General features: G+C 50.8%; 1 protein-coding gene across 1 annotated transcript in view; it reads left to right on the forward strand.

Moving 5' to 3' along the window:
- The first annotated feature begins 3,262 nt into the window (after positions 1–3,262).
- RXRG (retinoid X receptor gamma) overlaps positions 3,263–16,448 on the forward strand; it is a 43,632-nt gene continuing 30,446 nt past the window's right edge. Inside the window, exon 1 of the mRNA XM_002914172.4 lies at positions 3,263–3,690. Coding sequence (XP_002914218.2) covers positions 3,642–3,690 — 49 coding nt within the window. The 5' untranslated portion in view covers positions 3,263–3,641. The remainder of the gene's footprint in view (positions 3,691–16,448) is intronic.

Below are 16,448 nucleotides of genomic sequence, written 5' to 3' on the forward strand. Positions count from 1 at the left end.
GCAGGGTTGTCTGGGAAGGGCTTAGGTCAGGCCAATGTTGTATCAGTAATGGTCTTAGACAAGACACTGTGGTACCAGCCAAAAACGTGGATCAGAGAGAAAAGCCACGTTTGTATTTCTTGTACCTACGACAAAGTTTATGGCTTGTTATGGGATGTTAAATCATATGGAAGGTATCACAAGGAAAGAATGCTAAGATATTTTGGTATAAGCATATCAAGCATTTTTTTAAAGCAAAAATATTTATTGAGCACCTACTGTGTTCTAGCATTTACGTAGGAAAACAATTTATGTGGGGAAGCAGGTCGGGGAAGGTAAATGGACATGAACAATGAACCACAAGTTGGGGTGAACGTACTGTGTTCCCACAGTGAGCAAAATGGCCAGACCAGAAAGGACCACTGGAGAAAGGGAAGAAAACAAACAGACAAACAAGGAGATATCACTGCCTTGTATTTGTATAGAACTTTGGTGTGTAAAACAAACAAAACCCCAAAACCAAACCAAAACACATGCGCTCCTCTCACCCCATGTGTTTATGAAACAAAAACAAAACCCAGAAACCTTAGTGAGGTGAGTGGAGTGAGTGTCCCCTCCCCCCCAGAGTAAATGAGCTTACTCAAGGTCACGCAGCTGGAGAGCAGTGGGGCTGGAGGCACAGGGCCTTATGATTTCTATCCCAGAGCATTTTCCTCCCGATAGAGCTTAAAAGGTAGGTTGAGACAAGACGGTGGGGCCTTTCCATGCCAGGCTAAGGCTTTTGGTCTTTACTCGGCGAGCAAACGTGGTCAAGGTACAGCTAAATTAGAGAAAGGGGGAGAGAGTGGAGTCTACCACAAAGTGCTGACAGATCATCTTGACATTGACCTTGAATAAGGCTCTAAGGAGACCTTTTTAAAGGCTGGTTTTTGAGTACGTGGAAGAACCCTGGCCAGCACCTGTTCACCAAAAAGCCAGTTGTGCTGGAATAACTCATTTCTTTCTCAGACAGGTGTACCAAATGGTCATTTATGCTTCTAGATACTTGCTTCAGACACTTCTGTGGAGGAAATGGACAGTTACGGAATTGGGGGGTGGATCCATTTGCATTTAATTTTCAAGTTGCAGGGGATTTGGGAGCTCATCTAGGCCTATCCCACCATTTTACCAATGAGTAAAAAGAAACAAGGGGTGAAGTGACTCGCTCCAGTCACATCACCATCATCATCCAAACAGCTTGCACAAATTGAGCATTAGTATCTGGGATCTTTTAAGTGATTAACATGTGCGAACTCAATCTTCATCACAAGCCTGCGCGGTCACGGAGGCCCAGGGAGAGTCAGTACCTTGCCGATACCGTGAGGCTGTAAGTAGTGGAACTGGGATTTGTACCCAGCAAGGCTGGCTTCTGACTTGCTTTCTCTGCAGACACGGACTCTTTCGGCCACACAAGGAATGTTGTATGAGCCACGTGTCCATGGTCTTCGTAAACCGATGATACACTGGTCTGCTGTAAGCCGTCCTTGCTATGTCTTTTTCAGTATTTTTGTCCTAAGTTAGCTAAAATATGGGGAGCAGTGCGTCAGATCTTCGGAAGTCAAGAATTTGGGGAGAGGAATAACATACACTGGATGAAAGAAGCAGGAACCCCAGAAAATCCGGCATGATGCATGAACCCAAACGTTGCATTTCAGAGGCCTATAGGATGATATTGCACACTGGCCCCAAAGCCAATCGCCCAAGAAGAGGATGAAGAATGGGTATAATAGAGAATACAGCTGGGTGGGTGGGTCATTTGTCAAGTTAGTTCTACGCGAATCCACACGTGGGACTGCCCAGGAGCCCATGCAGGGAGGCGAACAGTCCCCCTGTATTCTGCATGGCCCGCATCTGTGCCAGTTCTCAACCAAGCCTCTGAGGCCAGCCCCCCTCCAAGGAAGCCCTGGGCATGCCACGCCTCCCCAGTGACAGCCCATCTTTCCTCCCCCTTCCTGGCCATCGACTTTGGCTCTGATCCCCATCTGGCCTCCTCCTCCCTCGTCATCCGGACCCTGTGCCTGTCTCTGGGCCTTTATTCTTAGTTTTTGTTCTGGGTTCTCTTAGCACTTGAGTCTTGAGCCGCCTCGCCTCCCTCTGTGTGCCATCCCGCATCAAGGGCAAACCTCTCAACCTGTCTCAGCCTCTCAGGGCTCAGTCCACGACCCTGGTGGGTATGCTGACAGCACCTCCTCGCCCTGCCAACCCAAACACCAAGGGGAGGAGATCCGCATCATAGCTGAAGTATTGTATTCAGGTCCGGCCAACCCCCCCCCACCCCGAGGGTCTCCAGAAACTGAAGTGTATTCCTAGAAAAAGAATAGGTTGTATATAGACTCAAATGCTTGGTGATACATGGGATGGTTGGACGAGGCAAGAATGCCTGGAGAAGTAGATTATGGGCATGGAACATTTATCAGTGAATTTGCAGAAGATCCCCGTGAACTCCTCTTGGCGTGGCCACAAGGAGTACCCTAGAGCCTGTTGGCAGAAGCTACAGAGAAGAGGTAGATGTCAGCTCAATTAAAAACTTTCTTATGGTAAGTGCTATCCGGAAATGGAATGGGATAGTAGTGAGCCTCCCATTATTGGAGGTGTCCAAGTATAGGCCCAGCAGTGGCTTGTCAGGAAAGCTGTATGACAGATCCCGACATCAAAGGGATACTTAGACTTTGATTTGTGGCTGGGTTCCACCCAAGAGAGTCTCTGGTTCAGCGAAGACTCAGTGGTGCCTTTTGAACAGCGGCTGGACCACAGCGGTCTCCAGGGTGAATGTGTCCCTCTGGTGAATGGCCACCACCACCTGGAGCCAACGCGGCCTCTCTGCTCACACGTTTTCCCTGTGAATGAGCTCTGGCTCCCACCTGCACCTGTCAGGCTTCTGTTAGAGGGCAGACAAACGCTTCTGGTCAGCAGAGCAGGGGAGGCCCACCCCGCATCCAAGGGAAGCTTTAGCTTAGTTTTCCATGGCTGGGGATGGAGTCTCACACTTCTCCAATCCTGCGCTTACGAGGGGGCTCTCTTCTCTCTCGGCCCTCACCCCTACCCCCTGCCACAGATCAAACACCAAGTGCATTAGACAGACGGGAGCCCGAGTGGGAAAATGCATTTTACTAAAACCCCACGGGCGTCTGTGGGTGCACGTCAAGGAGGAGGCCCCTCCGGAGTCTCCGGGCCCTGCCACCTCCCCCCTCCCCCGCCCCCGGGTCCTGACCTGGGGGGGGCGGCCACGCAGCGATCTGGGCTCGCTGATGCTGGGCCCGCGGCCGGCAGCGCCCGGGGGAGGCGCGGAGCCGGCGGAGCGCACGCGGCGGCCCAGCCCCGAGTGAATCAAAGCAGCAACAGGAGCCCGTGCGCGGCGGGGCGCGGCGGCGGCGGCGCTGTGCGTGGTTACTGACAGGCACCAGCTGCTGCGCCGCCCGGACGCGCTATGTGGCCGCTCCGAGCGAGGGGCAGATTCCAGACTAATCCCGGAGGGCTGGCCCAGCCCGAGCTGCCCGGGCTGCGAGGAAGCGATGACCACTCCTGTTAGCCCAAGTTGAAGGCAGCCCGGCTGCGCTCGGGAGCCCGGGAGGCCGTGCTCTCCGGAAGACGCGCGCGAGAGGAACATGAACTGACGAGTAAACATGTATGGGAATTATTCTCACTTCATGAAGTTTCCCACAGGCTTTGGCGGTGAGTCCGGCGCTGGGGCTGCCCCGGGGGGACCTGTCTGGAGGGGCCAGAGGGGATCAGAAAATGGGGACAGCCCCGTGAATTAGGAAGAGGGCATGTATGTTTATAAGCATTCGGAGTGTGTTTCTGCGTGAATGTGTCTGTGCGTGCAGGAGAGACGGAGGGAGAGGGGATGGTCGGAGGTGAGGATCTGTGCATATCAGCATGAGTGAGCAGAAGAGAGGGCATGCAAATATTCCAAGGAGCGTTCAAACCCACCTGCCTGAGAATGTATCTGAGACCCAGACGGAAAGAACAAGAGCATTGTTAGAACCCTGTCTGTTTGTGTGGGTGTGCAAAGTGGAAGAGTCAAAGGGAATCACTAAGACGTACCTATTATCCAACTTGTAAAGAGAAAAATGTGATGAAAAAGGTTTTGCCTCTCTATGAAGAGTCCCTGAGATACTCGGTAACAAGGGCATGCTTGTTTTATTTAAAAGCAGATCTCTCTATAATTGGATTTTTAAAAAGAAAACGGAGCACTTGAATTTGCCACCTTGTTTTCCTGCCTCTGTTGTCTTCCCTTTTGATTTGCTAATAGCCTCGCGCCCCCTCCCTGCTGCTTTCCATCGCCAGGGTCTCTGCCAGCAGTTCTACTCTGAGAGTGGAGGGTCGGATCTGGGGGCGGGAGTCTGCGCTCCTAGAACCCGGGGCTGAAGGTCCAAGTCACCAAGCCAGGGAGGGCAGCCCCGGCTCACTTCCCAGGGGCTGCCTTACGTGTGTCCCGAGGCTCCCTCGATTCAGTGGCAGAAGCAGATCAGCCGTCCAGCTTTGAATAAATGGAACCAACAGCTGACCAACTGGCCGATCACTTGTCAGCTGGTGGCATGTAGCTCATGTTCTTGGGAGCCAAAGAGGAGCTTTTGCCCTGTGGATGTTGGCAGACAGGACAAAGCGGAAATTCTTGCTAGGTCTTGAGAACTGAAAAGTCCCTGCTCTCCCGACCTCCTGTGTGGACAGATAGGCAATTCATCCGAGGGCTAGGAGGGCACAGCTTGCCTGCTTTGCCAGGCAGAGCCCTCTGTGAGGTGTGGAGGGACATTGCGAGGTGGATGTGGTCCCTGCCGGAGAGGTGTTGAGCCAGGGGGCTTGCTCATTCATTCAGGGTGCCTGGGGGAGTTTCTGTGAGCCAAGCATGGTGTTAGGTTCTGGGAAGACAGATGTGAATGAGACACGGTTTCTGCCACTTGGACAGAGTCGGTTTATCACACAGACACATTGTAATATTTCGTGCTTTGTGCTCTTTGGGATGTGGGAGGAAGCTCTTTGTTGGGACACAAGAGTTGGGGGGCCACGGATGTGTTCCTGAAAGAGGGGATGTTGAAGTATTGGGGCTAGTCTCATGATATGACCTAGTAAGAGTGGTGGCCAGAGCTGTGACCGGGACATCTGATCTCATTTATAGTTGGGTCCTGGGTGTGAAAAGCCTTCTCAGCTCCCATCTTGGTCCATTCACAGCCGACATACATTTTCCTTTTCCCTCTGAATTCAGTTGTCTGAGGTCTGAGGAAAGTCCTTCTCCTCAAGATTCTTGGGGCCCCAAGGTCTGGGAGGTCATGGCTTTATGAATGCCATGGAGACCCTCTGAGACACTTGGGGAGTGAATAACTGGGTTGAAGGTGGAAAGATCTAGGGAGAGAGCTAAGAGAAAGGCTGGATAAAGAAGGTCTAGCCCCAAATTCAACCCAGGCTGCCTGCTGGATTCTCGGAATATTAGTCTCCTCAGGGACCTCAAAGAGCATCTTAGACCTCTCATTTTATAAGTGGAAACGGAGACCTCAACGAGGCAGGGACCAGTCTAAGGTTATGTGGGGTTGAATGGGAGAGACCTTCCAGAAAAGCCCCTGACTCAAACTTACAACAGTACGCCTTCAATCTGATACAGTGAAGCGAGCATGAAAGAGAGAGAGATCTTGCGGGAGAACTAAGTTGGGTTCACGTACTAGCTGTGTGACTTTAGGCAAGGTATTGAACCTCTCTGAACCTCAGTGCCTTCATCTCTAAAATGGAGTTGATAATCCCATCCTCACAGTACTGTTTTGAGAATTAAATGTGTGAACATTTGAAAAAGCAGCTATTTTACTGTTGTCCATGTATTTGGTACTTAATAAAAGTAAGTATTTTCATCCCCTCCATTTTGCTCAAACATTAACATGCAGATTAATTTAAAATCAAACGTTACTGGAGAATAATGAATTAGGAATCTGGGGGAAAAATGAAGTCCACAAGAGTGCACACACTTTGCTGGTTTAGAGTCTCACAATTGTGGGGGCCCCGGTATTTGGTGGGATTAGGTTCCAAATACAAGGAGACACACGAGGGCAGCCATGGTAAATACGATGATGTAACGTGGGCAGCGGGAGGGAAAAGGGCCATCAGGTTGTTTAAATGTCTCCCTCTGATGAGACTTTTCCTTGTTCCCTAGGGAGGAGGACAATTATTTTGTTTAGTTCCGTTGATGTTTTCCACCTTGTTTGCGTGCGCCAGTTAAGAGGCTGCTAAAACCCTGAGCCAGAGGACACGCCTCCCCCTCCAATTGCAGGGAGGTCTGTCTGAGAACTTGGAAGTGAGGGAGGACCCCCACACCCCTAGGCACAGAGAACATCTGAGGACTGGAGTGGCTGTCACCTGCAGCCTGTGCACAGAGTGGAACCACATTTATGCGATGATGCGGGGCATGCTCCCCGCACCCCCCAGCCTTTTTATATAGCAGCAAATGGAACCACAGGGGGCTCCTGGGATACACTGTGAGGACCTCTAGGGACACAAAGTCACCCTTGGGAAATAACCCCTGGGGATTGTGTCTGGGGCTGTGCTTCCCAGATGTGAGATCATCGTCCCATCAGTGAACGAGGGACAGGCTAGGCAGGCCAAGGGGTGCTGACTACCTGGGTTGCAGGGGTCTTGCAGAGGTGCCCCGTCTCCCAGCTCCCGGCCCTGCTTGTGATGGCAGAGAACCCTTCTCTCCTTCTCCGCCAAGTCCTGGCTTTGCCAGCTGCTCGGTGAGAGATTTCTTTGCCTGGAGGAGACAGTGGCTGCCTGTAAGAAGATGGCAAAACAAAGCCTGTAATTCCCGCATCCAATTGTGCGGTAATCCTCAGGGTGAGGAGAGATCAGGAGAGGGGGGCTTGCATTTCAGCTAACCAGGCGCGACCGCACTGACTCGGGGTCCGCTCCCTTGGGGGCACTTGGCACTGTGGGCTCGTGCCAGCCCTCCGAGGGGGTGCCAGGCCGATCCTGCTGCCTTTAGGGACGAGGAAGCTGAGGCACCACGCAGGGAAGGAACGTGCTGAAGGTCTCGTGGCTAGAAGGTGGCGCTGGCCGGGATTTGAACCCGGGCAGTCTGGTTCCAGAATCCCCGCTCGGCTGAGCTGCCTCTCAGGACTTCACGGGCCAGGCGCTTGCTCGGGGAGCAGCACACCCCTGGCTGGGGCGAGGAGCCCTAATCCCACCAGGTGCGGCCCAGGGGTTGCAGACACGTGGCCTGGCCACTGAGGAATAGAACACGGGAGAGCTCAGCAGTCACTCTGCTAAGGGGCTCTGAAGCCTTAATTGGTGCTTCTCCTGGAGGCCTCCTGAATCGCAAGAGTCCTGCCCAGCTGACCCTGACATTTGTGTGGAACACTCTGCTTTTCACCAAAGAGCAGCCTTCGAGGAGGGGTTGGGTTGGAGGTACGTGTGCACACCTGCATGTGCGTATGTGGGGGGGGGCGATATGAGGATGTGTGTGGATGTGGGAGCAGGGCGTGTGTGTGTGTGTCTGTGTGTCCGTGTGTCTGTGTGTGTGTATGTGTCAGTGTGTGTGTCTGTGTGTGTCTGTGTATGCCTGTGTGTCTGTGTGTGTGTATGTGTCAGTGTGTGTGTCTGTGTGTGTCTGTGTGTGTGTGTCTCCGTGTGTGTGTGTGTCTGTGTGCATGTGTCTGTGTGTGTCTATGGGTGTCTCTGTGTGTCTGTGTGTGTCTGTGTATGCCTGTGTGTCTGTGTGTGTCTGTGTGTCTGTGTGTGTCTGTGTGTGTCTGTGTGTGTGTCTGTGTGTGTCTGTGTATGCCTGTGTGTGTCTGTGTGTGTCTGTGTATGCCTGTGTGTCTGTGTCTGTCTGTGTGTCTGTGTGTTTGTGTACACAGATGCGTGCGCCAGAACATATTTTCCCCTCCACAAATGTGTGGGTGGCTAATTGGGACCTACCATGGACGTAAGTGGTTAGGGTTTATGTAGGAAGGAGTAACTGTTTATGAGATTTAGGAAGGAACATATTTAGTGTAAACTATTTTCTGAAACATTTACAATCTTACCAGGAGACAGAGAGCTGAATAGGAACTGGGGGAAGAAATTGTGCAAAGACTAATCTAAATTCTCCACCTCTTCCTTCCCCTCATTATGTTGCTTCTGTATCTGCAGAGAACTTCGCCACCAGACTTGGGTGCCTGGGATGCCAGGGGCTCCCAGAGGAAGCTGCGATTTTCTCTTATTTGAAAGTGGAAGACTCAGAGGCCCAGGCAATGTAAAAGTTTATTTTCTAGAATGCCTGGCTTTGGGTGGCTCTCCTGGGATTGATCCGAGTTCTGGCTCAGCCATCATCATGAAAGAGTGAAAATAGTAGCTCCTGGGTATTAGGCACCTACTGTGTGCCACACCCTCTTCCACCGGCATTGCAAGCACCGTCTCATTTAATATTCTCAGGGGCTCCTGGAAGGAAGGAAGGCACTACGATTATCACGATCCCCATTTTACGGATGGGAACGTAGAGCCATGGGGAGGTTCAGTAACCTGCGCAAGATCACCCAGCTGGTAGAGAGCGGACCCAGGATCCAAATCCAGGCAGCTGCCAGGGCGGCTGTGTTGAAGCCCTTTGCTGCCCCTGCCTCGGGCTGGGGGGTAGGGTAGAGAGAGGGTGGGGTGCAGGGGGTGGAGTCCCAGATCTGCCACAAGTGGCTGAATTATGTGTAAGAACAACAACTAACATTGTCTCCGGGCTCATCACCACTTTCTTAGGGATCATAATGCATTTTTTGACATGTGTAATTGCAGCAAATGAATAAAGGGACTGGGGGTGGGGGCAGGGCACCGGGCCCGTGAAGGTACTGAGTAAACAAAAATAAAAAAATTCTCCAGATGGACCCCACTTTATTTTTTTTTTATTTTTTTTTTAAAGATTTTATTTTTATTTATTCGACAGAGATACAGACAGCCAGCGAGAGAGGGAACACAAGCAGGGGGAGTGGGAGAGGAAGAAGCAGGCTCATAGGGGAGGAGCCTGATGTGGGGCTCGATCCCATAACGCCGGGATCACGCCCTGAGCCGAAGGCAGACACTTAACCGCTGTGCCACCCAGGCGCCCCTGGACCCCACTTTAGTTTAATACACAGAGCCCGATTTTACATTCTAGGGTGGGAATTGGCAAACTTCTCCTCTGAAGAACCAGAGAGTAAACCTTGGAGTCTTTGCTGGTTCTAGGGTTTCCCGTTGCAACTGCTAGAGTCTGAATCCTCTCATGGGGTGAGAGAAGCCGTAACCGAAGTAGCAGACACTAAGGCCCAGGGACACGCTGCATGTGTGTTCCCCCCCCGCCTGTGGTTCCTGTCCCTAGCTCTGAACAGCCTCTTCCCCAGCTTCCCTGCCACAGAGCTGAGTGTTCAGCACTAGACCGAGGGGCCAGTGGGTCATGGGGGTGACCCCTTAGTTACAGGTGAGGACACGTGGGGAAGCAGGTATGGCTCACCCAGGACCTGCAACGGCTTGTGGTCTTCAGACTGGGTTCCCCAGACGCCCCCTGAGGGGCCACCTGGGGTGGCAGGAGGGGAAGATGGCGGGGGAGGCCTCAGAGAGCCCTCTCCCCACCCTATGGTAAAATAACTCAATAGTACTCACCACGCAGGGTCAGTGCTAACCTTCTCCAGGGTAGGGATTTAATCAATCCTGCACCATTGTAAGCACACGGTAAAAGATCTTTCCCATTTCAGAAAATTTGGAGACTATAGTTCTAAATTCAGCTAGAACTTTGTGCGTAGATTTTTCTTAGGGGAGGTATGACTGTTCTTAAAGCATCAGACGGCACGCCAGGAGGTGCTGACAAAGCAGAGTGAGCCGGGGATTCTGGGCCTGTTACAGGAAGTTCTGTTTTAACACATCATTCTAGAGCAGGCACTCCTGAGATCTGGCAGAAAGAGAGCTGGGACCTGGGACCTCCAACCCCTCCAATCTTCAGGAGACCCTGGCTCCCCGGGGCGGGGCGGGGGGGGCAGGGACTTTGATGAGTCACTGAACAACCTGGAGCCCCTGCTGCCTTTATTAAATACTGTGATGGAGAAAGGGGGAGCGGGACAGGAAGTTTCTAGGTTCGAAATCAAGCTCAAATTCCTGATGGGATTTCAGGATCCAACATCTGAACTTAAAAAATGGAAAAGCTTGTGATCTTTAATTCAGAAAGCATTTACAAGAAGTCAGAGGAGCGGCCAAGAAAGTGCTTAACACATGTGTTGGGACGTTTCTTCTAGGCTGGTTTTCAAGGCTGTGACTCAGCATCTCCTTCAACTCCTTTGCTGGTCACTATTGTCATGGGGAAGCGTCTCTTGGAGAGCTGGGGCCTCATGGTCCCTGTGATTCCTCAGCCCCAGCGATGAGGGGAGCAGAGCAAAGGTTAGAGATCATCAGCAGGGAAAGAATATTCTAGACCGATCTGGGAATGCCAGTCGGTTGTTCAGCACACCTCGGCTAAGTATCTGGCTTATGCACGAGTTGTGCAGGAGACCTAGGACCCATCCCCTGTCCTGAAGGAATGATAGGCTCGTTATAAGCTCTGAAGTCTGCATCTGCATAACATTTGGAGATGAGTTATTTCTAGAAATGTTTCTTGGGACTGGGGTTAAGTAAATGGGTCCTAGGAATTTAGGTATTCAGAACCCGAGAACAAAGGATCCTGTGTGCATTACCTCATGCTAACATTGCACTGGGGATGTTGTTCTCTGTATTAAGATGATTGCAGTCTTCAGAAGACTGTCCATGTTTAGAGGTCAGGGAGAGCATATCTGGACAAGAAGTCCAGAGAGATAGAAAAAGAGATTGAGGTCATGGGTTCAAGAGCTGACTGTGGACAAAATGGATGTTCAAGGACTTTAGGAACAAGGGGTGAGTTGGGGGCACCCTCAGCCAATGCCTGAAGCACTCATTGGCATTGTGTTGGTAGACCAACGGGTACATGGTCTGCCAGTATACGGAGCTGGCTTGAAGGGACGAACCACGTTCCTTGTTGGTGGAGCCCCTGCTCGAGGATCCTGGCGTACCTCTTATGAGTTAGACACAGCATAACGTCCACCTGTACCATTAAGGTTGATAATTTGGTCCTGGGTAGGAAAGATGGTATGCGAGCAAAATGCCATTAATTGCATGCTGAAAGGTTACCAGAAATTGTGTTAGACTCAGCTCAGATTCTACGTCTATAATAGTTCACAGCAAGTGCTTAAAAAGGTCATTTTATCATTTGGAACCTGTTTTTCTAAATTGATCTAATGGGGATAATTTCTGAGTCAGTTTGAAGCTTCCAGGAATGAGGCACTGGCAGGTGGGACCGCTCCGTCCGTAGTGCCCAGCCTGGGGTCTGGCACATAGTAGCCACTCAACAAATATTTTTTGACTGATTGAATGAATAACTGAAATGGAAATAAATACCATAGCTTTATGAAGAGTTTTGTGAGTGTGAGACAGCGTGTAGACCGTGGAATGACCTTGAACCTGGGAACCAGAAGACCCAGCGTTTTTGTCCTGACTGTGTAGCCTTCAGCAAGTCATGCACACTCTCTGGGATTATTTTCTTTTCTCTAAAACGGGGTCATTCTTCAAGTCCTGGAAGTCCGGTTTCTAACCCCAAGCAATATGGCCTTATTAATTTATGACCTAAGTGATTTGAAAAGGTGATTAAATTGGTCATGGTATGAACTAGTTTGTACTTGCTCCTTCACCAAAAAAAAAAAAAAAAAAGACCAAAAAAGGGTTTGTCCAGCAAATAAGATTGTAGAAGTGTTGCCCTATTTAAGTTACATCTGTTCTGAAGCAATTTAAAAAGCCTAGTAGGAGAATCATTAGCATATTAACGGGGTGTTAATTACAAAAGAGTCTTTTAAAGCAGATTTTATAAAATCTCCACTTAATAACCATCAGCTTGTGGTACTCGAAATACAAACTCTTCACATGTGTTACTTAGAAGTAATAAAATTGTAATTTAAAAGTAATCTGCCAACTTGTCACGAATTTAGACTGATTTTTTCTCTTTGATCGAAATGAGTAAGGTTTTGCTATAATTACATATAATGCTGGTAATAATGAGGCTGATTATCAATCTTTGCCTGCTTTTCACTACCTCCATCATTGCAGATTTTAGGGCTGGGGGATGGGAGGAGGGAGGGGTGGGGAGGAGGAAGGAAGAAGGGATGCCACTGTGCTCTCCCCCTCCCCCAAGCACTGGGAGTAGCAACCCCATCCCCCACCCTGAACATCCCCGAGCCCTCCTTCGGGGGGCCTGCAGGAAGCCAGAAAGCTGCCCTGTGAGGCTCTGAAAGGCTGGCCAGCTGCAAGCCCCCGGTCAGCTGCTGTTCTTTGCGAACTCCCTTGCTGCTGAGGGGCCGTGGGCGCTGAGCCCCTTCTCCCACACTCTCCACCTCGGTCACGTTCCTTTATTTTCCCCATTGAGAAAGCCAGAAAACGCTTTGGGAGCAGAGAAGGCTTCTTATCAAAAAAGGTGGCTCCTACTTCTGCTCCTCACTCCCTGGGAGTTCGGCGCCGTCCACCCTGGGGTTGGCACCTGTTCAACCGTGTGGAGCTCGGTGCCTGTGGAACGCCCTGCTGTCCACGTCAGGGAGCCGTGGAGCTCTGAGGCTTCTGTGCAGGTGCTTTTGAACATGCTGATCGCGACTCAAATACGAGAATCGTGGACTAGCAAACCCCTGGCGTTCCAGTGCCCCTTCTGCCAGAGAAGGGAGAAGGAAAGGTCAGGCTGAGCTAGGACTCCCGTGAATGGAGCCCCAGCCAGCTTGGAACTGGGAGGGGCCAGAGTCAGGATGGGGAGTGTCCTAGTCAGAAAGTGCCAGGGTCAGGGGCATCTGGCTGGCTCAGGCCCTAGAGCGTCTGACTCCTGATCTGGGGGTTGTGAGTTTGAGCCCTACGCTGGGTGTAGAGGTTACTTAAAAAAATAAAATCTTTACAAACAAAAACAAGGAGAGTGCCTGGGTCAAAGTCCAGAGGGAGGCTGCAAGTTGGATTGGGGAAGGCAGGGCGAGCTCTCCTGGGCAGCTGCTGGGAGGGGTCAAAGAGCAGTGTCGCTCTTGGTGAGGCTGTGGTTAAAACCCAGATCCGCTGCCTGCCCCCCTCCATTCAGACGCCACTTGTGTAATTTACTAGTCATGTTCCCTTGGGCAATGTGTTTAATTTCTCCATCCCCCAGCTTCTGCATTTGTACAGTAGAGATAAGTGTACAACCTTAACGGGGCTTGTAGGTATGAAATATGTCAATACATGTAAAGTGTTGAGAACCATGTCTGGCTCATGGCAATTGCCCAATAAATGTTACCTTTTTTTGTTGTTGTTGTCAGTCATTGAAGGAGGTGACGATTAGTGTCAGTTAAAGTGCCTTCCTCTGCCTACCTCGCTCTGCGGCCTGCCTCTGTGTTCTGAGCCAAGCAGCCAAGGAGGGGGAAAGGATGGGTGACTAAGTTTGCCTTAGACTAGGAAGAACAAGCCAGGGACACCTGGGTGGCTCAGTCGGTTAAGTGACCAGCTCTTGATTTTGGCTCAGGTCATGATCTCAGGGTCCTGGGATAGGGCTCCGTGCTCAGCATGGAGTCTGCTGGAAATTCTCTCCCTCTGCCTCTGCCCCTCCCCCCGTGCTCTCTGTCTCTCTCAAATAATAAATAAAAAAAAATAAATCTTTTTTTTTTTAAGGAAGAACAAGCCAGGTGTCGACTACTCTGTGATTCTGGGGCTCATGCACCACGTCCCCCCACTGGAGATAAGGAGATAGGCTTGGGTGTGCAGTTGTGCCCCAGTGGGAGAGAGTTGAATGGGACTGGGCCGACTCTCAGAAATAGTGCATTACCTCTGTCCCCTTCCCTGTGGGTGCGTGTTAGCCAGTATCAAGATTCATTACAAGTTTCCACTCTGTGCAGGAGACGCGTGTTAGCGGGCCAGCAAATACCCTGGCCCAGCAGCAAAGGGGTGGAAACACCAAGCCATTTGCTCCCTTGTCTGGCCAGTCAGAAAGACTCATGCTTGACATTTTCCTTTCATTGGCTGAGGACGAGGTTGCTAGGCAACTTCCTCACTTTGGTAAGAATTCTGGAGTTCTGAGTACCCGGGCTTCTCTTTCTCAACAAGGCCCCCCCTACACACACACACACACACACACACACACACACACACACACACATGCAATTCGTTACTCGGAGATTTTCGTTTGGTAAACACCAGGGACAGAGATCTCTGATGTGAGTAATTTCTACTGACGACCTCTATAATTATACACATTAATTAACAAAACATGATCCCATCATGCTCCCTCCTGTCCCATTGTCAAGCATCTTTCTGAGTATCTGCTATGTTCCAGGCTCAGTGATGGGTACCATAATGGGAATCGTTAACAGCAAGGGATAGAAATTAAAAGTATGTGACAACCAATAGGACAGCAGACGGTCAGACTGGAAGTCACATGGAGGACCTCTTTGTGCCAGGCTGGATTATGGGGTGATCTGGGCGATCCTAGGGGAAGGGTGGAGTGGTCTACCAGTCGATTCAGAAAATTCAATATTAATGAACAACTGGATGTCCGTGCCCGTGTATGGCAATGATGACCCTTTATAGCACATTTACCATGGGCCGGCTTGGGCTCAGCCCTCGATGTCCATGATCTTCCATGTTGGCATTCAAGCCAGACGCAGTCCCTCCCTCACAGCATTTACAGGATAGTACATTAGTGCACCTGCTACCGCAGGGCCCATGCTCTCAGGCACTCTAAGCAGTCCATGAGGTAAGCGTGTGTGTCTCTGCTTTGGGTGGGGAACTGCCGTTCAGAGAGGTCAAGTTGATCGCTCAAGTTTATGTGACTGGAAGGAGGCGGAACCTCGAATCCAACCTAAGCCATCGTGGCTTCGGTGTCTCGTCTTCTGCTGGGACGCGCAGCGCCACGACGCACACGCAGGCTTTAGGAGTCACAGCGGCATGTGCGCGTTGCAGGTTCCCGAGCAGCTGTGGTTGCTGGCGACACTCAGCCTCGCAAACTGCACTTTGAAACCCCAATGAGCCCAAAGGGCTACCCTGGTCCGGTTGCCGATGACAGGGGCCCCTCGGAAAGTGGTGCAGACTCAGACCGTGCCAGACGTTGTGACCTGCTCTGCCGCTTTCAGATGCCGCTGGGCCGTATCCTACTCCGTGTTCATGGAACCGCAGTGCGAGGGGTCTTGGAGACCCCCGGGCGGAATGAGGCCCAGAAATAGGAAAGACTTTCCTTAAGTATGTTGCCAGGAGAGAAGAGAAGAAGCTCCTGAGCAAGCCCGCTAGCCCTTTCCCATCAGATGAGTTAGTTTTTATTTAAACAAATCGTTTTCCGAGCAAAGAGAATCAGCTCTGCAGAGTAGAGGGTTGTGCGTTTCCTGGGCGTCTGGCAGCGGGCACAGCCCGGCTAAAGAGGATTAGAGGGTGTAGGGTCAGGGAGAGAGCAAGGCGGCTGGGCTGCGGGGGCCAGGGAGGATGGGGCCAAAGGGACAAGAAGGAAGCATTAGTGGAAACCTTCCCTTTGGATCTGGGCTAGAAATTTGTTTTTTGGAAAAATGAGTGGTGCCTTTTGGTCCTGGCTGTGGTTCCCATGTGGCTTGAGAGAAAGGGGAGAGAGGGAGGGAGGCCGATCGGAGTGCGTGGACAGCTACGCCGTGCTGTCTGTGGGGACGGGTTAATTTCCCTTTGAGAAACACCACTGTCCTTAGAAACACTGCTCCCCACCTTTTCTAAAAGCAAAGCATTCATGTCTAAGAACCCCTGGGTCATGGGAGAGGCGCTGAACCAACCTGCAATCGTGTAAGATGTATCTGTCTTATTGAATTTTCTTATTTTTAAAATGCGGTTGTAAAGTAGCCCACCTTTTCTGGATCACTGACTCAGCAGAAGCAAACCACATTTTAAGGCCATTGCAACCCAAGCTTTAACTCGGCTTCAGTCTGTCTCAGCCATGCTGTGCTCCTCCCTGAGCAGCCGGGGCATGTCCTGATTATCCTCATTATTATTATTATTAATAAAAATAATGTATTTTTCATTTCAGTCACCCTCACATCACCTTATTTTATTCTTGGAACAACTTGTGAGTTCCCCAAAGCCCATGTTCCTACGTTTCTGTGCAGGTCAGTGTTTCTCCTCCATGTCATCCCTTTACACACTATTCCCACGTGTTCTGCATATGCAGTATCCTTGTACTTAGGCTTTGTCCTAGGTCACTTTCCTCTTTTTTTTTTTTTAAGATTTATTTACTTATTTATTTTAGAGAAAGAGAGAGAGTGAGAGTGTGAGCAGGGGGAGGGGCAGAGGGAGAGAGAGAATCTCAGGCAGATGCCCCTAGCATGGAACCCAACGCAGGGCTCGATTTCATGACCCGGAGATCATGACCTGAGCCGAAACCAAGAGTCAGATGCTCAATTGACGGAGCCACCCAGGCGCCCCTACTCTCTTTTTGAAAACTTAAATAGCTA

This window comes from Ailuropoda melanoleuca, chromosome 8 (genome assembly GCF_002007445.2).
Source record: "Ailuropoda melanoleuca isolate Jingjing chromosome 8, ASM200744v2, whole genome shotgun sequence".
Taxonomy (NCBI): Eukaryota; Metazoa; Chordata; class Mammalia; order Carnivora; family Ursidae; genus Ailuropoda; species Ailuropoda melanoleuca.